The 22,755-nt window shown below is 42.8% G+C and overlaps 2 protein-coding genes across 2 annotated transcripts in view; one reads left to right on the top strand and one right to left on the bottom strand.

The window, feature by feature from the left end:
• Positions 1–13,920, top strand: part of frmd4ba (FERM domain containing 4Ba) — a 28,742-nt gene extending 14,822 nt beyond the window's left edge. Inside the window, exons 12-24 of the mRNA XM_061069283.1 lie at positions 4,665–4,741; positions 5,268–5,406; positions 6,514–6,655; positions 6,767–6,900; positions 6,981–7,097; positions 7,458–7,686; positions 7,915–7,971; positions 8,077–8,206; positions 8,767–8,931; positions 9,037–9,782; positions 9,886–10,027; positions 10,919–10,984; positions 12,797–13,920. Coding sequence (XP_060925266.1) covers positions 4,665–4,741; positions 5,268–5,406; positions 6,514–6,655; positions 6,767–6,900; positions 6,981–7,097; positions 7,458–7,686; positions 7,915–7,971; positions 8,077–8,206; positions 8,767–8,931; positions 9,037–9,782; positions 9,886–10,027; positions 10,919–10,984; positions 12,797–12,893 — 2,241 coding nt within the window. The 3' untranslated portion in view covers positions 12,894–13,920. The remainder of the gene's footprint in view (positions 1–4,664; positions 4,742–5,267; positions 5,407–6,513; positions 6,656–6,766; positions 6,901–6,980; positions 7,098–7,457; positions 7,687–7,914; positions 7,972–8,076; positions 8,207–8,766; positions 8,932–9,036; positions 9,783–9,885; positions 10,028–10,918; positions 10,985–12,796) is intronic.
• A 4,178-nt stretch (positions 13,921–18,098) lies between these two features.
• arl6ip5a (ADP-ribosylation factor-like 6 interacting protein 5a) lies at positions 18,099–22,492 on the bottom strand. Its single transcript, XM_061069877.1, has 3 exons — positions 22,239–22,492; positions 18,776–18,993; positions 18,099–18,429 (listed from the first exon to the last, which is right to left on the bottom strand). Exons 1-3 carry the CDS (start codon positions 22,466–22,468, stop codon positions 18,254–18,256), a joined length of 624 nt encoding a protein of 207 aa, XP_060925860.1. The 5' UTR covers positions 22,469–22,492; the 3' UTR covers positions 18,099–18,253.
• Between the last annotated feature and the right edge of the window lie 263 nt (positions 22,493–22,755).

Genomic DNA, 22,755 nt, shown 5'->3' with positions numbered 1-22,755 from the left:
CCCTTAAAGGAAAGAAGAAGATAGACAGAAATGCAGAGTTGAGGCTCAGAAAAAAGTGTATAACACATAAAAGTAAGTAGAAAAAGTAGTTTCCACATGATGTTCATGCAGTCGGAAATCTGACCTTTCGTCTCAGGCAATACTTCTACATACTTATTACATGAAACTTTGGCCATGTTTGATATACATCTGACATTGTAACATGTTTCACTGTATAAAAAGATGTAATGCGCCTGAGCCAATTTTTCCTGCGATTGCACTTGTGATTACCGTCTCTTTTGTTGGAACAGTGTTATTTAGTGGTGACCCAAGTGTGGATTTCTCCTCAACCTCTTTCATTGAACTCGTCATAGCTGGGGTTGTAATGCAGGAACCTGTTGACATAGCAGGGTGTGCTGTTATAGTGAATACAGCGGCATTAACAGGCACAGCCACAGTGGGTCTCTGCCCGGCCCCTCGTAGTGGAAGGTGTAATTATGGTGCTCTGTGGGAAGCTGTGGGCCTCAGGGACTTGGTTTGGCACTCTGCCAGCTGGGTGGGTGGGTGCGTGTTCGGAGTTGGGAGAAAGCTATGAAGGTGTTGGGGTTCAATAAAACTAGACTCTGCCTTCCCCAACTCCTCCACACAAGGGGGGACTGTCACATGGGAACCTGCTCTGGGAAAAAACTTTGCCTTTCTCAATGACCTTTTTTGTCACTCTTGCTGATAGTTGGAAGTGTGTGGATACTTTCCCTTTGCCTTGGAGGGAGTTTTCTGTATCTGGTAAATATTGATAGTGTTTCCTTTCTTGGTTCACAGTCCCTGCTTTCAATCCAGCCCATCCCTCCCTTCCCTCTGCAACCCCTCTCAGCATACCGCTGTGTGTGTGTGGTCTAGATATTCATCTTGGAGTCCTAAATCTTTATACACAGTCACGTTATGGAGCTTGTCTTTCTTGTGGAGACATTAAGCAAATCGCTTAGACCTAATCCATAAAAAATTAAGGTAAAGACATGCTTGGAGTTAGGTTAGGTAAGGTTTAGGTTAGTGTGAGGGTACGGATTAGGTAAGTAGTAGTTATGGATACAGTAAACTTCAAGGTAATGAATCAATGAAAAGTCAATGATGTATATATAATGTATTTCACAGATACAGAATACTATATATAGTATAACTATATGTGTGTACAATGCTGTACATATATAAATAAGTGTAAGTTCACAATAGTATACAATATGATTTTATTCCACAGTTCAGGGTGTACATTTACGGGATACTATAATTGGTACATAATATACAGATGAAAGTAATATAGAAATATACAAATAATATGGAGGTGAAAACAAGTGTTCAAAAGATATGTTTAACGTTAGAGTATAGTGTCATATTATCAATATTTAGGGCCCGAGCACTGACAGGTGAGGCCCTATTGAAATTGTAAGGATTATTATTATTATTATTCAGGCAAATGAATTGGCTTTTTGAGGGATTTAATATGCTCAAATTCTTGTTATTATTATTATTTTTATTATATATTATTATCTTCTCTGTATGCATGCCAGTTTCATCACTCATTGAATATCCTGAAAACTAAAAGCTCAGCTGTGTTTGAGAGAAGTGCCATTTGTGGTCATGTAATTGACCTATCATTAGTTTTATGTATAGACACAGTGTATGGATGTGATCTCAACATAAAAGGGACAATATGTATTTCACAGATCCAGAGGAGACTAGGGAGAGCGATGCTAAAAGAATGGTTGTATTTAGAGGAGAAGATTTGCTCATTACTAACTATTAGAAAGCTGGGTTTCCAGGTCAAACAATGGGACTGAAGCAGATGGCAAGTCAACACTTAATTCATTGAATTAAACTGGGAAACTGTTCTGTGTCTGTGTCACTGGGGCTCTCTCCCAGCAGGTAACAGGACACTCTTTCAGACCACATGCTGGTCTTCATATATGATGTGCCAACAGAACCAAAATAAATGTTCAGTTGATTGTGGGTGACAGTGTCTGCCTTGGGTTAATAACAACATGATGTAAGACATGAAGGGATTGTAAAGTTTCTCTGTGAAAATAAAACAAAGCTAAAAGTAAGTTTAAATGAAAACTGAACACATCCTCCCCCCGGTGACTTGTCTTTTAATTTAACTGACTCTATCATACATCAAAATAGGATGCAGTTCCTTCAGCTGTTTTCGTGTTATCATGTCTTTACAACTTTAAGCCATGTATCATGTTGTGGAAACGTACAGTGTTGCCAATCAGCCAGTGCCGGTATGTGATATGTTACGTAAAGGGAGGGGCAGATATTTTTCTGCACGATGTGTGACTCAGAGCCTTTGACACATTTTCCCTCCATGTTTGTTCCTGTGGACTCATGGCTGTAGGGTACATTGAGTTGTCGGTGTGAGCTGGATCTGAACACCCTGATCCCATCTGAAAACCACAGGCATTTCTGGAAAACTACCACTTGCTTGTAATGAGACATTTGGTAAACACAAGACAAGATGTAAATACTGAAGATACAGACATTCTGTGTATTCACTCAAATCATATTTGCTCTGTTAAGCTGGTTTAGGTTTAAGGAAATACAAATTTAGTTTTCTCTTCCTCTTATTTGTATTGTTGGGGCAGTGAATGCAGAGTATGTCAACGTGCTAACGTGCAAAATTATTTTGCAGTCTCGTGATTGTTGAGTTTAAGGTGTGTCACATCCCTGACATATTTTGTCTCCATGTCTTAGTTTCATCTGCTTGCTGGCACTCAGGTGTGGAGTTTCTCTAACAGCAGGCATGATCCACTGAAAGTGTTTATTGCCTCTGCTCTTGTTATCTTTTGTTACAATGTAAATGGTGCTAAGTGATAGCGACTGGGTGGATTGGTGTGGGGTTCCCTCCACAATGGGATGAGATTTTGGATGCGTCCGGTTGGCTGGTTCCTATTGTTCATTAAATACCGTGCTCTTTGTTTCACTGCCAGACAGACTGTGTGATTGATAATGAGTGCAATATTGGCAAGAACGGTAGGTGGAGATCTCCGCCATGCCCACCACCAAAAACTTTATTTTTATACTAGAAACCTGTTCATTTGTTTTAATGGGCTACAGTAGTATGATCAGGAACAATAGCAGTATGGTAGAGAAGAGCATTTTCATCCATGCAAAATCAGATTTCCTCTGGTTTATCATGCTTGTTAGCTTTTATTAGACCATATAGTACATGCTTTCTACCTGGTTAGAGGCTCTTGCTATGAATGATTAGACCATAGTGACAGACTCCTATCATGTTTGCCCGAGGGGGCGGGGGTGGTCATAGTGAATTCAGCTACACAACAGTGCTTTGTGTGGTATTTATAGCATGAAACGCAGAGAACTTCCAGGATTCAAGTGAAGTATTCAAAGTCTGTATAGGTTTGATGGCTTATCTGTGAGGGACAAAAGCAAAGTGCAAATAGTTGTAAACAACCTGCAGATCTGGTCTGGCTAAAAAGGATGTGAGCTTTGTGTGTGTGTGTGGGAGGGAGAGAGGGAGAGAGGGAGAGTGGTGCAGAGCAGGTTAGAGCCTTGAAGGCGGTGTGAGGTGTCAGTGATGTCAGGGGAGGGAGGGGCTGGTTAAAGGGGCGTGGGCAGCTCAGCTGAAACTCTTGCAACACCTATCTGGCTTCCTGAGAACAGACAAGAGAGAGTATTGTTCGAGCAGGCTGCAGCCCTGTGGGAAACTCCGTCAAAGGATTTAATTCAAACCCAAGAGAATCCTACCAGGGATTTGATAAGAGCAAAAAAAACCTTCACGGTAAGACCTTGTATAGCTTCCACCTATTACCTGTTCTTTTCAATAGGGTTTTATGTTTCATTTTCCTTATGTCCTCCTGTAAATGATCTGTCTGGCGTGGTTCTGTATCTGCCTTCTAAGATCAAGATACAAGCAGTCAATGTGTGAGTCACTGCTGTAAAGGAAGATATGAAATGTTCTATAGTTGGTTTGCTTAGTGCAAAGTATGTTTGTCCTTGTGGAATTGGAGTAATGTCCGTTTTTTTGGATATCTTCCACAAAGCATCAGCTAATGCAAAAAATATATGTTTTTTTATGTTCTGCAGCATCTAGTATTTTCTTAAATCAGAGCAGGGAGGAGTTGTACTCAGGCAAGTGGCTCCAGATCTGTTTAATGAGCGTGCTATCCGTGGAGCAGATGTTCCTTTCTGACACAGAGAAGTTCTGCCTCTGTTTCCCTCCACGGTAGAATGAAATGAGAAGCTGGCCCGATGCCTGGCACGATTTTACTCCCTGCAGTTGCAGCAGCATTATAATTGCTCCTGTGTTAGCCTGGACTTACACCTGACTGGCTGGCCCTCTGAGCCCCATTCATGGCTTCAGCTGTTATATGCTCCTTCTGCTAATGTTGCAAGTCAACCAGTCAAAAACTTTGCTTAAAGGCAGGGTGCTTTGGAAGAAACAAGGCCAGTTGTTTTAATACTTGCCGGGCCGTTGTGTTCTGTGGGGAACATTGTAGCTTTTCTTACCAAACTTATACAAATGTGTATTTGTACAGCCTTTTGTTTATGAAATCATCCCTCTGTCCATGTAGTGTAAATCAACATTTCAAGTGCAGTGTTGGCTTGTGTACTTAGGGGTGTAATTTCTCAATACCCATCCCTCCCCCTTCTCTGTCTCATTCTCTCTACAGTTGTTTCAGTGGAAGCAGTTGGAGAATTTGTATTTCCGGGAGAAGAAATTTGCAGTGGAAGTGAACGACCCGCACAGGTCAGAGAAAGCAAACATCCTTATTTTTCATATCAGTTTTTTATGTGTTCCCATTTTAGCTGCTGCTTTCTCACCACTCTTGTACTTAACCTACAGCTCACAAATAGTGAAGGGCATCTGTAGCCCTTGGTGCATTGAGGACACCATGTTAATGGCTGTAGCCTGCCTGTTAAATGACTGCTTCCTACTGGTCAAGGGCCACTTTATTATTCTATGGTTGTTGTAGACCTCTGCTCCTCTCACAGCGTTAATGTGCTACTCTCAGCCTTCAGAGCTGTCATTAAATCCTACAGTCTGTTTCAAAATGTGATGTCACTGCTTGTCTCCTCTTCAGTCAATTTACTACACAAAGCCTTGCAAGTTTAATTGTATAAAGATTTTCTCTTTCCCAGTATCTGCTTACTAAGATATTTTATATTAATGAAAACCATGTTTTTCTACCGTCAATGTTTTTTGTTATGTAGCTGAAAAGATTTTCCTTCTGCATCAGTAGAAGTACTTAATGTCTGTTTATTATCTTCCATAGAAGAACAGTGACCAAGCGAACTTTTGGACAGACTGGTCTGGTTATTCACACATGGTATGCCAGCCACTCTCTGATTAAAACCATCTGGGTGATGGCCATCAGTCAGCACCAGTTCTACCTGGATAGAAAGCAAAGCAAAGTAAGTCTCGGTTTTCTTGTGTCACGTTGTTCACATTTCCCACCAACACAATCAAACTGGCCAATACTTGTCTTACACTGATCCTTGACTTTTGTAGAGAGAGCTTGTCTTGTGTCTGGTGACCCACATACAGATCAGAGTCAGTGTGTGGAAAAAAGCCCACACTGGAAGAGTAAATGACTGGCTGACACATGCTGCTGATTTTTGTGGTGTTTAAACTGTTTATTAAACTCTCTGACTTGATTTTGGAAAATAACTCCAGTATGAGATAAAGCTCAACATTATCAAAACCCACAGAGTGTATATAGTTTGAACATTGACTGAAAGAAGATATTGTAACGTGCCAAGACTAGTGCACCATTGACTGTTCATCGTGTGATGCACTGCCTGATCCGTGTCCCATGTTTATGACTTGTGTAAATAGTTTGACAAAGGGAGATGACAGGTTTAATAGCAATGTGTCCCATGATGCTAGTCAGCTTAGGTTGTGCTGTAAGGCTCTCATTTAATTGAAATAAAACTACTGTAACCTACTCAAAGTAACACATTAAAATGCTCATTACTGCTCTGAGGGTGTTTATTAGTATATGCAAAATGATACAGTATGAGTAGTACCTTTGAATATGGCTGTTTTTGCTTTGTCTGCGGCTTGATGGTAAAAGTGCTAAAGTGTTATAGCTGTGAAGGGATATGTGTGTTTTATGACTGTGCCATTGAGAATAGGAGAAGGCACAGTGTGTTTACAGACATCCAGTGCTTAATGGGTTTTTGTTTATGGTGCATATTTGCTGAGCATCAGAGCTATTACAAAGTATTAGTGGGCTGTGATGTGCATTTCGTGGTGGAGATGGATAAGTGTGTGTGTCTGCAGTCAGATGAGGTTATTCATCCCCTGTCTTGCTCAAAGGCAGATGGCGTGTCAGTGTTCATCGAGGAATAGAGCCCACACTGATTGATGAGAGAGCAGTGAGCTCTGAGTACAGAGTATGCAAATGGAGCCACTACTATCGCAGTGCGCTATTATTAGAATGAATTACTCCCAAACCTTCCTACACCTCTCTTTCTTGTTTCTTTCTCCTAATTGTCCTTTTATTTTGTACCCTAAAGTCGAATATGACCACAACCAGGAGTTCAGGAGACATCGCTGTCGACCTCACAGAGATCAGCGCCCCGCGGATCACTAAACTTTCCAGCATCGAGATCAAAGATCAGCTCATCATGGCCAGCAGTGGGAGCCTCATCTCAGCCGGTAAGCAGAGAGTTAATCAGCTAATGGCTTCTGTACCACATCAGACTGATGAGAACCATGATTTATGACTGTAGTCGTTTTTTAAACTAATCAGATGTGTGCTTATTCCAGGTTCTGCTGATTCAGAAATCAGTGAGGAGCAGAAGAAAGAGAAGATTGCAGATTTAAAGAAGAAAGAAAAAGACCTTCGGGACAAGCTGACAAAGAAACTTGAGGAACTGAAAAAGATCTGCATGAGAGAAGCAGTGAGTGTCTCTCTCAGTCAGTTTTTTTGAAGATGTGAAGTTTTTTAACTCAACTGACGGGTGGTTGTTCTTATTTGTAGGAGCTTACAGGCAGATTACCTCCAGAGTATCCCCTGGCCACGGGTGAGAAGGCTCCCCAAATCCGTCGCCGTGTTGGTACGACCTTCAAGCTGGATAACCTTTTCCCCTATGATGCGGTTAGTAAAGCTATGGTTGTGATGTATTACTACATTTCCTGTTATTTGGCATAAAGAGAGTTTGATTACCTGGAGATCGTTCAGATCATTGGACTTTTTTAAATGAGGAGTAAAAGTTGAACATGTGCTTCGAGAGTTACATAGCATGCTTTGAATTAAACTGTTGTTGTGAGACATGGCTGGCTTACATCTGCAAGTCAATGCGAAAACTGGATATGAACGAGAATATGTGAGCACATTGACAATGAATGTTTTATCTGTTTCTAATAAATGGTGTTTTTGAACACAGAGATGTTTAAAGTATGTTTCTTTGTTCGGAAGACTGCTGACAGCTTCTGATATATGTATGTGTGACTACAGGACCCACATTTGAGGAATCTGGAGAGCATGTTTGCGCTACAGCAGAAGATTGTAGAAGCAGCCATCAAGTTAGCCAACGAGGGCGACCTCGGCAAGACAGTAAAGAAGAAGAGGAGAAATAACTTCCTGGACGCGAGGAGGAAGCTGGAGGATATTGAGAGGGAGATCAACGCCTACAGGATCAAGAAAGGAAAGCAGCCCACCCAGAGAGCTTCACTGATCTTAGCAGGTATTCCCACACCTTTATCAAACATGATTGCTCAAACTAGGAAACGGAAACCACAAGGCTTCTGGCCCGAAAATCTTGTCCTTCGCCTAACGATTCTGCACGTTCACATGTAGAATCTGTTCATAGAAATGATTCACACTCAGACATCACAAACGACTACAAATCCATTAACACACTGTCTCTGAGGAGAAGCATTTGTGAAAGACCATTTCTCTCCTCTGTTATCAGATGATGTCAACCCTTCAGACCTCAGTTCTCTATCTGACAGCCTTACTCTGGATGATGGTAAGTGTCCAAGCGTAATAATGCTCAGTGTGCGTGTATTTACACCCTCCCCTCAATCCTCCATGATAGATGAGTTATAATCATGTTATTGCTTTTATCTCCCAGATGATGAGTTTACTTCCCAGAGGCAGCGGTCCAGATCAGTGCAGTATTCTCCACGACCGCACCACGCAGAAACCCTGGACCTCCATTACAACCAGGAGAGACGTGTATCTGAGCAGCACTCAGACAGCAGGTACACAGCTAGCACTGACACGAATGGAGTGTATTTATGTTTATGATTTTCCAGTGTGTGTGTGTGTGTGTGTGTGACTGAGCAAGGACCGAGTTCAGACCTGTAGAGCAGATCCAGGGCTACATTCCTGCCAGTAACCTCCTCCCTCTTTCTTCTGCCTCTCCGGCAATCTCCCTCTTATCAGCCCAAATGCACTTGCTTTAAAAATAGATGTAGAAGAACATGTCACTGCCTGTGAAGGAGCAGTCAACAAGTCCAAGTTGAGAGGAAAAGAAACAAGAAAGTGGCTCTGGAAACTTAGTTTAGATGGCAGCCATTTCCCCACTGTTTACAAAATGATAGAAGCAATGTGTTGCTATAGGGATGTTGGCTCATTTTGAATGGACACAATGCTTTCTATTGCATGAAAAGATAGATCAGTGGACTCTGAAATTACAGCCTTTCAGGTGAAAGGAGGTGTTTTTTTTCTTCTTCTTCAGTTTGGTGAGCAAGGGTAGAGGTGTTTACCTTAATAAAAAAAGGCGAATGCCCTGAAAACACTGTTGATATTTCTGTTCCAGATTAATTTATGGACAAGTCCAGGAACCGCTCCATTACAGTCACCGTGATGCCTTATCAAGCCACAGCAGCCCTTTTAAACCGGCTTCCAGACAGCAACGTGACGCCCGCAGCATGCCCCCCACCCCTCTGCTCACCCGCAACGCCTACAGCAGCACCCAGCTAAGGTGAGGCCCTAGAGATGGACTGTTTGTTGCTTTATATTTTCTTTCAGCAGCAGCTCTTGTGTCCTTTGCTGTACATCATGTACGAATAATGTTTTACTCTTGTAGGACAGAGGATGCTCCACAACATTTCCGCCAGCGTAGCGGGAGTCTGGAGTCACAGTCTCAGTTCCAGACAGAACCTGAACCTCCTGTGCCAACGTACACCTTCAACCCAGCCCGACGGAGCAACAGCACAGAGGTCCTCGATGACGGCTCTTCCTACACAAGCCAGTCCAGTGTGGAGTACAGTGTTCCTGGTAACCACACCCACAAACGCAGGACCCGCGGTCGCCACAAAAAAGACCTGTACGCCAACACAGGCAGCATGCCCAACCTGGCTCAGCCAGATACCCGCTGCTACGCCTACCAGCCTCGGGCCCGGCCCACCACAACAGCTTATTATGTCACAGGTTACCCCAGCTACGCAGACCCAGAGCCTTACTCCAACGGACACTACATGTATAACGACATGGAGGGACACTATAATGTCAACCCGTCCTACCATCCCGCCCCGACAGATTACCACGACGTGCACAGTCACTATGGTAACGACGAGATAGACGGCATGACACAGCACCCATATGCTACGCTCAGGCCACCAAGAAACCGCCAGGTGGCCCACAGCAACGAGCATGTCACCAAGAACATCCAAAAAGCCTTGGTGGCTGAGCACTTGAAAGGCTGGTACCATCGCAGCGCCGTACACAAACAAGCTCCGTACTACGACTTCGACAGAGGCTCCCAGCAGAGCCTGGGCTATCAGACCATGCCTGCACCCTACAGCCACAACAACAGAAACATGTTCTCATCAGGTCAGACCACTGCACCCTGTAAACACTGTCTCTAGCAAATAATGTTGACACAAGTTTCACACGAAGGTTGATCATATCTAAATTGCACCATTTGTTTCTACAGCGTCCTCAGCATCCTCGACTGGAAACTGGCACAGCCACATGAGTGGTGGCATGTCGGAATATGACATGCCTATGCATGCGCCGCCGCCGCAGCCGTCCTACTCTTACAGCACAGCCCCATACAGCCACTCTGCCCACAGCAGGTGAGAAAGAAAAACTTGGCCTCAACTCAGCTCCTTATCCAATAAGACACTCTGATCCTCCTTATCCGCAGAGCTAAGCACAGTATTTAATTACCTGGAATGGTTATCCCTTACACACAACACTTGTGTAGCCAGTGTTGCCTTTTCTTTAACTTCACCTTCATGTTATGTATGTATTTAATGTTACAGCCTGGTTCAGCAGTAGGATTATAGACTCTAGGTTGGGGCCTGCTGTCACATCCTCCTCAGAACTTCAGAATGGTTCTCTTCTTCTCCTTAACTCTCCACTGGGCCCTGCTTTCTTATAGATATGGCGCCTCACAGCTTTTAAAGGCCTCCTGGCACAGCCCTGACGGTCGGAGGCGCTGTGCCTTTTTCCCTGCTAGTTCTTCCTCCTCAGCTTCCTCCTCCACCTCCTCCCTACCCTCCTCCTCCTTTCCCTCCTCCTCCTACTCCCCTGGCTGTCGGGCCAGACAGGTGGCCTCCAGCCCTGCGCAGCCTCAATCCTCCAGAGGGCACATGCTCAGTAAGGTGTCCTTTGCTAAAGGTAGTTCATAGTAAGTAAACAGCGACAGCTGGAGCCTGTGCGTTTGCTTCTTTGGGTTTGTCTGCAGTGTAAATCATAGTCTGCTCGTCCATGTTGAAGTGAACTTTGCATTTTTTAGATGTTTTATTGTGCATTATCATGTATGATAAGGTAACTGCATGGCTTCTATTAAAACATGCCTGCCATACTTCCTCTTCTGGCAAGCAAATTGCCATTCAGTGGTCACATTTCTCTTTTTTGTAGTTTGTTATTTCTCCTCTGCTGTTTGCCTTCCCGGCCCATGCAGAGGCTCCCTGCCCATGAGCTGCCATTCACCCTTCACCTTTGCCCCCTCTCATGTGCAGATGTCCCACAGAGTTTGAGTGGAGGAGCGGTAATAGGATGGCGCGCCCTGCGGGGCCTTTAGAGAGGTGTGGTGCTGCAGCCTATGCTACTGACCAGGAAAATTAATCTTTTCCCCCAAATAATCAAAGTCACAGCACAGAGGAAAGGGTGAGAGACGAGACTGTAAAACTACACCACTTGGTTATCGTGGTGATGGGGATCTTTTTTCAAAAGTGGCAGGGCCTCACAGAAAACTCCAAATCATTTTTACCTTCATGATTTCGGGTTTCTTTTGGTGGTGGGAGAGCACTTGTGTGGCAGAGGGAAAATGTGACCTCTGATCATTGTCGCATTTGAAGGCTGTGTGTGTTTTTAATTTCTGTGTGCATCTGCTGCATTGCTGCGTGAGAATGTTGACCCTGGGCTTGAAACTGAGTTTAACATTAAAGGTGGAGTAAGTGTAAAAAAACTGTAAAACAACATCAAAGCAGAAAATGGCTCTGAACAAGACCATACAAAGATTGTTTTGGTTGGTCAGGAAGGACCCAGTCTGGTTCTGCCATGTTTAACATGTGTGCCATTTTTTGGAGAACGACTCTCAAGAGCAAAACAATACTACCCCCACACCCCCACCCACCTACCCACCCACCCCCTTCAGTGCTCATCCAGAATGTCTGCACCTCCTAAACTCATGGGTGCATTGAGATAGTCTCATGGCGTGAAAAAAAAACATTCAAAACATCCGACTTAAAACTAGCAAGACAAAGAAGTCAGTAGTTTAGTGGCTGTAAGCTAAAAAATAAGTTAATATTACCTGGAAGATTATTTTAGTTATTGCATCAATCCAAACGATCCCACTGTGCAAGCAAACTTGTGTATGTAGTTGTTTGTGTCTATACAAATGAACATACTCGGACAAACATCATGATGTAGATCAAACAGCAAGATGGCAAACTGTTGTTGCAGTTGCTGCAGAGACAACGTGCATCGACTATCCGACTTTTACCCGGTTCCAGAACAACAACTGCAGACAAAGATAATTCACTGTCCAGCTACTGTAACTAATATAACACTGATAAAATATCTCGTCAAGCTGCAAAGTTCAGATGTCCCTGGTCAGGTCATTTAAATTTAGTAAACTGGGCCAGGGCTGAATTTCCTACTTAGTCTGAAGGTGCAGACTCCATTGTTGGAAAACCTCACCGATGCTCGTCACTATTTCCTTATCAAAGAACTTTGTTCTTCTGACCTCCCCTGGTTTTGCCATCTTTCTTTCTTGACAGTGTGGTTATATTACTGTATATACTGCCGTCACGACACACTTTACTCAACATCGCCGCCGGTCTCTTGTCTTCAATCAACACACAAACTCACAAACTCCTCAGGGTCTGGTGTTGATGGAAGGGTACATTGCTCGTTCTCTGTCCCCTTCCCCTGGTAATCCACTCTCTGTCAGCAGGTTTTTTACTGCCCCCTGCTATTTTTTTTTTTTTTCCTCTTTCATTGCCCCTGCACAAGCACAAACGCCACCTGTTGCAGACAGAATGGATTCATATTAGTGTGGTTCAACCCAGGCTACTATGATGTTTTCCCATTTACATAGCCAGTTCTGCCAGGAGCACATAACTGGCTCTGCTAGTGCTTGTGGACCATGAGGAGATGATCACTGAATGGGATGAAAAGTGTATTGGATTAGAATCTCTTACTCCACCTTGAGCAGATCGGAAACACATTACATTAGTGTGTGTTTTTACATTCCTACTTAAAGTGGAGCTCCTGATCTTGGTATTGGGTTGGATAATCACAGCCCAGGGTTAATTCATTCTAAACCCATTCTTAACCAGTCACATTCATTTTGCCAGCTGTCTAATGTGTTCATTCTCCTGTGCTTATTCCAGGTCCTACATAGATGTCAGCAGCCAAATGCACACAAACATGGAGCCAGACGACCAGCTTCAATGGCACGCGGAATCAAAACCGGGAACAATAGTGTAGTTGCCTCACTTGTCGTCGCGCTGTACGAATCTCTCACCTTGACACGTTGTCATTGTGCCTTAGACTGCACTTACCCATGTTTCTGTAAACGGGGTCCAAAGAATGAAGGAACTTGTTTGTCACAAACACAGTTGCCAAACCGACCCACATCCTTGTGTTTTAAATCATAACAAAACCCAAGAGGAGCGTCTACGTGTGTGGAATTGCGAGTGTTTGTGGTGATGGCAGTTGTGCACCTAAACTTTACCAGGACCTGCTGTGGACTGAAACTCTCCACTGCTTCTCTGAGGAGATGCCGACTTCACTAACCAAGGACTAAGACTGTCTCTGTAAGAGGATACTGAGCCGTTATGAACAAGGAGAAAAGACTACTGCTTTGCTGATGTTCTCCTATTAACACGCATGTATACTTACTGTTACCATGAAGGATCAAACATGGATTGATGAGGACATCATCAAAATGAAGGAATGAGCTCATTGAAAATGAGTGGGAAGAGATGGCTACTTCCTGGAACGATGTACAGCCGCCAGATCCGCTTTTGTCAAACAGCGTTGTATCAAACTACCACTGTGCTTCATGTCCTGTGTGTCATTTACTGACTATTTAGTACATCTCACTGTCAGTACTTAACAATACAATTGAGCCAAGTACTTCTACTGCGTCACACCACTTGAGTATTACTCGAAGTCATCAACTTTAATATTACTGCCAGATCTGATCAGTCACTGCAAGAAGACAGTTCAGTTTTGTTTATCTTATCTTTTCTTTATTTAATTTTGTTTAAACATGATATTTCATCCATGCTGGAAATCATGGACTGGTGCGCCCAATTTCTCTCAGAGAAAGAAGCTGTATATAAATGTTGGTATTGTAAATACACTGGGTCTGTCTTTTTTCCCCTTCTTTTTTAGACATTTTTATGTATTTGAAAAGCATGTAATATATAGTAAACAACTGTTGTTAAGCTGGTTCTTAGTCATTTGTATAATTGCATTTGTTTGAATAAAAAAATCAGCGTTTGAATGATTTGTGTGGTTTGAAGATGATGCTTATTAAGTTATAGAGACTTAAAGCGTCTCAGGAAATTTCAAAATCCTCATCCCTTCTCTCAGTGCAGGAAATGCAGGGTTTAAATCCAAATCCCTTAAATTAGATAAGTGAACGTCTGTTGATCCACTTCAATTAATGAAATGAGGGCTTGAAAAGTGGCACCGCTCAAGAGGAAAACCGCTGAATAACCTTAAGTCTGATAGAGCAGCCTGTGTCACGGAACCTGGACATCTTCATTCTCTACGTACTAACAGTTAAGAAATGGATCATGAGGGGAACGTTCAAGGAAGCAGATTATAGTATGAGAGATAACTGGCTACAACCCAGCTATTCTTACTTTTTTTGGAGCCCGTAAAAATGGAAGCGGAGAAGCAATCAGTCATGATGATAGCTAATTATGAATAAATCATCTGTTTTTGAAATTGCTCCCCTGCTGCAGAGCTCTGTCACTCTGTTTTCTCAGCATCTTTGCAGTGTAGCCAGGCAGTTTTTTTTTTGGTATGTGTCTTAGGGCCATAAACCGACCAAACCAGTCTTTAAAAGCCGTCACACCCTCCATGAGCTAAACCCTCCTCCTCTGTCCTCCCTGTGAATGACAAGCCAGTGTTTATTGCACCAAACCCTCCCTCCAGGCATCCACGCAACACAAGTCTGCTGGAGACATGTATTGAGCTTCCTCCCCTCCTAGAGATAATGCTGTAACCCTTCACCTCATTTCCCTCCCTCCCTTTCCCCACTTTTCTACACTTGAAAGTGTGTATCCTGCCACCGCTCGCCTCTTCAGAAGGCCTCAGTGGAGCAGCTTCACTTGCCTGCAGTGCCTCTCGGTGTTGTGCTTCTTGAAGGAGCTTGGGGGAGGTCTCGGACACTTCCCAGCTCCTCGGCTGTACCCAAGGCGTAGGGATGGGGCCGGAGTGTTTTGCATCCAGCTGTCTCGCTGTGTCTCGGTTCCTTCGCTGCCTTGCACCAGCTGCAGCCAGACGTCAGGGCGACTGCTCCAGCTGACACGCCACTACATAAACAATGGGCTACTATGTGCTTTTGGTCTCATCTTAACTACAGACGAAACTACCGAGCCGATTAGAGCCGGGTCTCAAACGTTATAGTTAGATGGCAGTAATTGATGTCTGGAGCACCAAGTACCAAAAAACCATCAAATACTGAGAGCTGGTATCAAATGTCAGATGTAGGCCTTGTTTATGATCATAAATGGTCCCCCATTTACAGCTGCAGCGATCAATATTTTGTATGAAATATGTTTTCGAATGACATCTAGAATAGTGATTATCACTTCCTTTTTTTGATGGTACATCCTGTTATTAAAATGTTCTTTTTAAGTATCACCAACCACCATTTTTAGTTGACATCTGTTTAAAAGGACGCGTCTCCAACTCCTAAAATAAAATGAGGCCAAAATATTCTGGTAATGGATGCTGACCCAGAGGTCCCGCAGATACATCAGCACAATCAATCCTGAATCAAACTCAGCTGTAAATTATAGTCTCACCCCAGTTTTATTGCATCAAATAATTAGTGGAAATCAAAACTAACACTTAACAGTAATAAAAACTACCAAAAATGACAAAAACATATATTTATTATCATTTTAATGTATGTGGTAAGCCCTGTTGCCTCACTACAAAAAGGTTCCCGGTTCAGCAGGGGTCTCAGTGCATGTTCTCCCTGTGTCTGAACAAAATATGGTATGGCAGGGGTATATTTTGAGTTCTGGTATTGGGCAGTTGTTTGGGCTGGTTTTGTTCTGCAGAACCTGGCAACCATACCCAGTAAACAAGGCATAGCATCTAGCAGAAAAAAAGCCAGATAATTCCTTCAGTTAGTTGCCATTCTTTGAAAATGTAATTTAATCCTTTGGCTTAAGCTAATGTTGATTTGCGACTGCTGGAAGCTTAAAGCAGCTATTTATACGGGAAAGTTAATCATATTGCCTTTCTGAGCTCACAGTGTTTATGGATTGCATTTGCTTTGCCTCCCAAAATAAGTCTTTTTCGATATTTCCCAAAGTAAGATATTGAAATAATGCATATACTTTGGACACTGGCTCAGAAGATAAGGTTTCAAATCTGCCCTTGGGTCAAAAACGTTCATGACTGGACCCAAACCTAGAGTTAGGTACAGTACCTACAGTAGGTGTCAGACATGAACAGCTAAACTCCGCCAAAATCAGATTAAAGTGAGAGTAAACCGTCCCAAGGATCAGCACATTGCACCTTGATCCATGCAGTAATAGCTATGACAAGTTATGCCGGTTGAATGGTTGGATTAGCCGACCAGTCACATGCACCGAGGCCCGGGTTCATCGGGCTAACATGGGTGAGCTCTCAGGAGGTGGTGGAGAGAAGTGTGGGTGTATGGGAAAGGTTGAGGAGATCACATGAGGATGCAGCAGACTCGGAAAGGTCACAGCGGGTCATCGCTTACGCGTCACGTGATCCGCCGCCGCAGTGTTGGCCCAGGCGGCCGGATCTGCTGAATGACAAGTCGTCTTGAGTTCTGAAGCTAGTTAACCAGCTTAGCCAGGAAAGAGCCAAAGCCTCTCAGGCAGGGGCGGGGGCTGAACAGGGTCAACCCGAAGGCAGTGTGTTGTCAAAGGGACCAAACAGAGTTACCTATTATAAGATGCAAAAAAAATTCCCTGACCCACACCTATGTGTTGTGGAAACTAAACAGGTGGAGGATGTTGTAACTTAAAATCCTGCATAAGGAGTCGAGTTGTTACTTAGCAGCTGGGGCCAAAACAGTGCACAGCTTTATTTGTCACCCTACCTTCGGACGCATTTACAGCTGTTTCCAAATGACAAGTTAGTGAACTGCTGCTGACTCATGCAACAACACCAAGAAAGCATGAGCGTTGTTTTGCACCGTGCAACTGTGTCTAAAAACACAGAACACAGAACACACACCTGTTGTGCGAGCGGCAGCACACACGTGTCGGTGCGATCCTCACGGCAGCTGAAGCAGAGAGAACAAGGGCCTCCACTGTGCCTTCAGGGACACGACTTTAGTTCTAGTTTATCGCCACCGGTGCTTGTGCTCACTCCCTCAAGTTCCACAATATGGATGAAGATGAGGCACCGCAGTGGGGGACATAAATCAATACTGTAGCACAGCCGGGGGAAGGGGGGGTGGTAAGCTCGGAGAGTCACTGGAATACTGTTTCACCTGAGTGTGCAGAGGTCATCTGTGGAGCTCGCTTCAAAAATATCACACATTCCTTACAGAGGAGGAAGGATTTGAGTAATTCTGAAGGCAAAGGGTTAACATGAACACAGCTTTCTCTTTTTAATGCCCATCATTCTTATCTTCACGTTTCCCCTCACATCCTCACTCTGCCCCTTAAAACCAAATAACAGCACGTTATGTTCCAGATGGATTCTCGCTATCTGCAGTCAATTTTAAATGGAATCCAATATGAAACAGCCAAAGCCGCTGACGCTGCCAAAACTAACTCGGATTTGGAGGCGAGTGACTGCAGATGCACTTTGTCACCGCGCGGCGTGCTCAGCTCTCCACACTTTAATCTACTGCAGCCCATTGATTAGCATTGGGGGTAAGCGGAGAGGAAAGCAAAGTTGGCCAATCCATCACCCAGGGGGCACTGTCAAGATTAAACAGAGAGAGGTGCTGGAGGAATACTGATGGGTGCGGGTGAAGACGTCACAATGCTTTGAAGTTTTTTCATTTTATATATTGCCACTCACTCCCTTCTCTCTTTTGTCTCGCTCTCTTTATTAGCGTGAACATGAGGTCGCTCTGTTTCCGTGCTCGAGTAAACTGTTACGTTTTATGTGAGCAGACAACCCAGCCCTCGGTGCCTTGGCAGTGATGTGTGTTGACTGTGCACTTTTGAATTCTTTGTTAAAAAGGCAACACTTGCATCGCTTTTACAATTTTAGTCCAGGCTTAACAGGCAGTGCTGACACTGATTAAACACAGATCTCTGTACCAAGGAGAGGAGTCTGCAGCTGTGTGCAGTACTGACACGCTGCATAGCACAGATGTGAGGCAGCTTATAGGTGCACTCATCGCTGTCTTTCAGAAAAACTGCCCTGACAAGTTCTAGGTGAATGGCAGATAACCCAGAGGCAAAGATAACAAGGCTGCTTTGCAAAAAAAGACTCGAGTAAACACACTGTGTAGGAAACAAACATTTAAGAGGTTTAGACAAAAGGATACAGACATTTCGTTAAATCTAAGAAAAAAGTCAAAATCTTTGGCCAAAAAGATGGACGTTTGTGTGTATTGGTGCATGTGTGTGCATATTTGTGTGGCTCTGTTCCAAGTCCAATCATTCCGTCAGTTTTCCCTCCAGGAAGCTCTGGATCTTTTGAAAGTTCTCTTCTTGTTGACCTAGAGCCTCCAGCAAAAGACCCATGGGTGACCTCTTCAGGCCGGCGCCCTCGATCTTGTTCTCCAGTTTATTCTTCATGTTGCGCAGACGAAATGAAGAGTGTGCAAATATAACTGAAAGACAGATGGGAGAGCGACTGGTTACAGTTGAAACATTTGGCAAAAACAAACCTATAAACTTTTCAAACTATGAAAACATCAGTCTGTGAGAATCTGTGACAGCACGTTTGACTCATTTTAAAAGATCATTTTATAATTCAAAAGAACAGATCACTGTACTCTGAAAATACATTTACTCATAAAACATAAAAGGCTTTTATTCAGCTATTAAATTATTTTTAGTCCCTCATCACTTTAATGCCTGAAATTATATTGCAGTAACATGCATATATTAACTTTATGGGTCATTTATGGTTTCAAATCAAAATGTGACCTTTAAGCATTCCTGTCTTGAACTTACATGCCAAAGGTAACGTGATTGCCGTCATGAACACCATGACACTCCCCAGCATGGAGATGAGGAGGTAGCTGGCAATCATGACGGCAATCAAAAACGCTGTGGGGCTCTGCCTCTTGAAGTTGTTGATCACTGCTCGGTTCTCCCCAGCCCACACGGAGCTCAGGAACACCCCCGACACCACGGCCATCGCTGTGAACATCCCTAGAGGGTTCAGGAACCTGCAGGGTGGCAACAAGAGACGCCGCAGGGAGCAGGGAGTCAGTTTACAGCATGAGCAAAGGCAGGGTTCATAAGTGTGGTCACTGGCTCCACCTAGTGTTTAGATGCTGTCAATACAACAACAGCACCCCTAAAGTATCACAGATTGTTTTTTCTCAACTGAAAGAACTTACATTTTAAGTAGTGAATTTATTAATTAGTCCATTACAAGAAGATTAATCGGAAACTATTATGATAATATAATAATATGAAAAGTTGCTTTTCTTTACTTTACGTGGTGGAAAACTCTTTCGATTTGATACCGATACTAAAATAAAACTAGAACGTCTCTCAGTAGAGTGGAAACCTCCGCCAAGGCCCAACACCCTTAAATTCAATCAAGCTGCACCAAATTTCACACTCTTTTTATTATACGTCCCCCTAAACAACAAACAAACATTTATCAATATTGATGAATTACTCCGAATTACACTGCAATATTTGTTAAAAAATGTCAAAAAAATATATCTATCTATCTTTGTCCATGTTAAAAAAGCTGACAAACAAATGAACAGTGGTAAAAACCTAACCTCCTTGGTGGAGGTAACAAGGAATTGAAAGGTATCACTTCTTGGTCTCTATGGAAATATGATGGGGATTTTATCACAATTTTTTACCAGATATACCATCAGCATATACATAAAATGTTGAAAGTATTAATAATTGCAGTGCTAGAAAGTTTTTTTGTAATGTAAAAAAAAAGGGTCAATCAAATCTTAAATTAACACTTGAACGCACATGCGTGCAAGCACACACACACAGACACACACAGAAGATTAATCTGAAACTATTATGATAATAAAATGATATGGAAAGTAGCATATATCAATAACCATAACAACAATTCTCCTCCTAAACTGTTGTTTTCTCTCTGACCAGACGCCTCAGATACAAAACCTCTGAGACAAATCCAGGCATGGCGGCAGTGATGTCATCGGGTCAAGTTCATGACCATAGTGCGTGATCTAGGCCTGTCTCACAGTTACTCTGCCACTCTTTGAGGTTTAAAGCCTCACATTAACAGTGGTGATCCTGGATAACTGGATAAAGTTTCCTCAATTGTAATATCAATATACTCACCACAGTTAAATGTCATCACAAAAAACTAGAAACACTAAATCCGTGTCCCTTTAAATCCTTAAAATTCCTTTAATCCTTAGTTACTGAACAGTTCAAGTTACTTGCCGATGCCCTCTGGTGGACAATTACTTGAAATACTATTCAAGGATATTACTTTTCAATTGAAATTGTATTTTCTCCTGACATGGTATTTAAATCTAACAGATTGACTTGAATGTAGAGATTTGTTGAGGATCTCCTGGAGAAAACCTGCTGTTAGAGCTGAATGAAGAAGAAGAAGAAATGTATGAGGAGAACACACAATCATTAAAGTTCAGTTTATCACACATTTATTTGTGTCTACAACTTTATTTGTGATCACAGCAATGTCAGACCTTTAGACCAAAGTTATCAGTCAGAAACAACAGGACACAATTGCAGTGCTATAAGAGAAGTGATAAACACAGAGCATTGTCTGTGTGTGCAGTTAGGTTTGTTGAGAACACATAGGTTTACCAATAATGTTCATGTAAACACAGAGATGTGGGTGAGCTGTTTCCAAACTGGATAAAATGTCGTCATTTAATGAAACCAGCAAAATTGACTAGGTCAAAGTTAAGCCTTGTTGCCTCATGAGTCAGGATTGACTCGCTGAAGAAATGTTCAATACTTGTGTTTTCCCTCCTCAAAGATACAGGGTCCACCCAGCTGATTAAGCTGCTGCTCTCATGACTGGGCTATCTGCAGCTGATGAGACACACCATAGCAACGATATGTCATCACACAGCTCAGCTCACAGAGTGTGACAGAGGGCGACACTATTTTTAGTAAACCAGGCTAAAGTTGGAGCAAAGTGCCAACTAAAGCCAAGATATTTCATAACGTGGAGACTGTGATGAATCTGCCTTGTATGGACTCATCACATAATAGACTTGTTCATGGGGAAGCTTGCAGTGGTCAGAGGCTGAAATCTGATTATGGTTCATGGTACAGAATGAGTCAGGAGGATCAACTTTATTATTATTATAACTATTATTATTATTAACTTGTGCTGCTATCATTATATCACTTCATCTATAAATATCACTATTATTATTTACATTACAACAAACCAGTCTTTGCCTTTTCCACTCCCCCCAACCTGAACTAGATTCAACCACATTGAGTCTAGTTCTGCTTGAGGTATCTTCGATTGATCAGTTTGCCGATTTCATCGATCAATATTAGCTTCTCAGAGTCATATCAGTGAGTTGCAACATCGGGGCCGAATTAGCAGATTTCATCCATTTCAAAGTATTACCTGTAACAGTAGTGGAGACTTTTCTCTCCCCCAACCAGTAAGTTATCTCAAAGTCCAGGAGAGGGAGTTGTTTAAATACACTTCTATATTTGATCTCTTCTTTGACACAGAAATTTGGGGATGGATATTTTGAAAGTAACTCTTCCAAATCAAGCTCAAGTGAAGAAACTCCATTCATATGTTTGATGAAATATCAGCATCAGAATTTTTTGTTTTTTCTTTTTAATCAGTTTCGGCAGCAACCCCCAAAAATCCATATGATCAGTCGGCTCTAGTTTCTTCCTGTTAAAGAATTGTTTCTCTCCACAGTCACAGAGTCTTTGCTTATGAACTGTTGGGTTTCTCCTCAATACCAAAGTCTCAACCTTACTGTGTTAATGTATGCTATGTGTTGGTGCTATGTAAATTAAACTGAATTGAATGCTGGATAGTCTCCTTTATTCCGTCACTGTCTCCAACCGGTACATCCTGGGAGCCTCGAGATTTGAATAATTTAATTCAAACATGAGATTTAGCTGAAATAATAAAATGTCTGAATCGTATCGCAACAGGAGAGGGAACTTTTGGACTGTACTTCCTGCTGACAACATAACAATAACAGTGCATCACGTGGTTGCAGGAACAATAATAACGGTCCTTTCATTCTTAAGGGTTTGGCTTCAGCACTTTGTCCTGTTAGCAGCCTTCACCCAGTCTGTCCCCTCGTTTTAAATCCCTTCTAAAGTGGCAGCCTACATCCCAGCTCACACTCCACAGCCCCACAGATACACAGACACTAGAAGATAACAAACATCCTAAAAACACAAGCTGCTGTGTTGACACCATAACTTCCCGTATGTTACTGACCCGACAATGAGGAAGACGACGACAGCCAGAGCCAGATAGTTGGTCTGGTAGTAGAGCAGGTTGCTGACCACCCTGTTGTTCCACTTGGTCAAATCCTTCATGTCCGGTTTGGCGAATCTCTCGGAGCCGGGGAAGAAGTCGTCCCACGGTCTGAGCGGCGTCAGCTCCACCTTCGCCATTCTCCTCCTCCTCAGAGTGTTTCTGATCTGACAGCAGCTCCTCTCATCCATGCACTTCTTCTTCTTCTTCTTCTTCTTGTTTTAGTTTAACGGGGGGTGGCACCTAGCGTTAAAGGTGCATTACCGCCACCTACTCTACTGGAGTGTGAGTCAGAGTGTTTGGTTGGTTTAGTCTGCGCAAATACATCAATAATAAAAACAAATAGAAACAATCAACAAAACAAAATTAAATTAAAATTTAAAAAAAAAAACACAAACTTCAAATTCAATCCTTCTCATTAATCCAGTTTCTTTTAAAAACTCAACCAAGACTTTATATTTCCTTTCCCCAAATCAGC

Source organism: Limanda limanda, chromosome 4, assembly GCF_963576545.1.
Source record: "Limanda limanda chromosome 4, fLimLim1.1, whole genome shotgun sequence".
Classification (NCBI taxonomy): Eukaryota; Metazoa; Chordata; class Actinopteri; order Pleuronectiformes; family Pleuronectidae; genus Limanda; species Limanda limanda.
The sequence above is the reverse complement of the archived record's forward strand: the minus strand, read 5'-3'. Positions and strand labels throughout refer to the sequence as shown.

Excerpts from the sequence above, each read along its gene's own strand:
- arl6ip5a (XM_061069877.1), bottom strand. The coding sequence starts at position 22,468 with ATGGATGAGAGGAGCTGCTGTCAGATCAGAAACACTCTGAGGAGGAGG. Across the intron at positions 18,994-22,238 it reads GTCGTCTTCCTCATTGTCGG|GTTCCTGAACCCTCTAGGGA; the intron begins GTCAGTAACATA and ends GCCACCCTGCAG. Across the intron at positions 18,430-18,775 it reads AATCACGTTACCTTTGGCAT|TTATATTTGCACACTCTTCA; the intron begins GTAAGTTCAAGA and ends TCTGTCTTTCAG.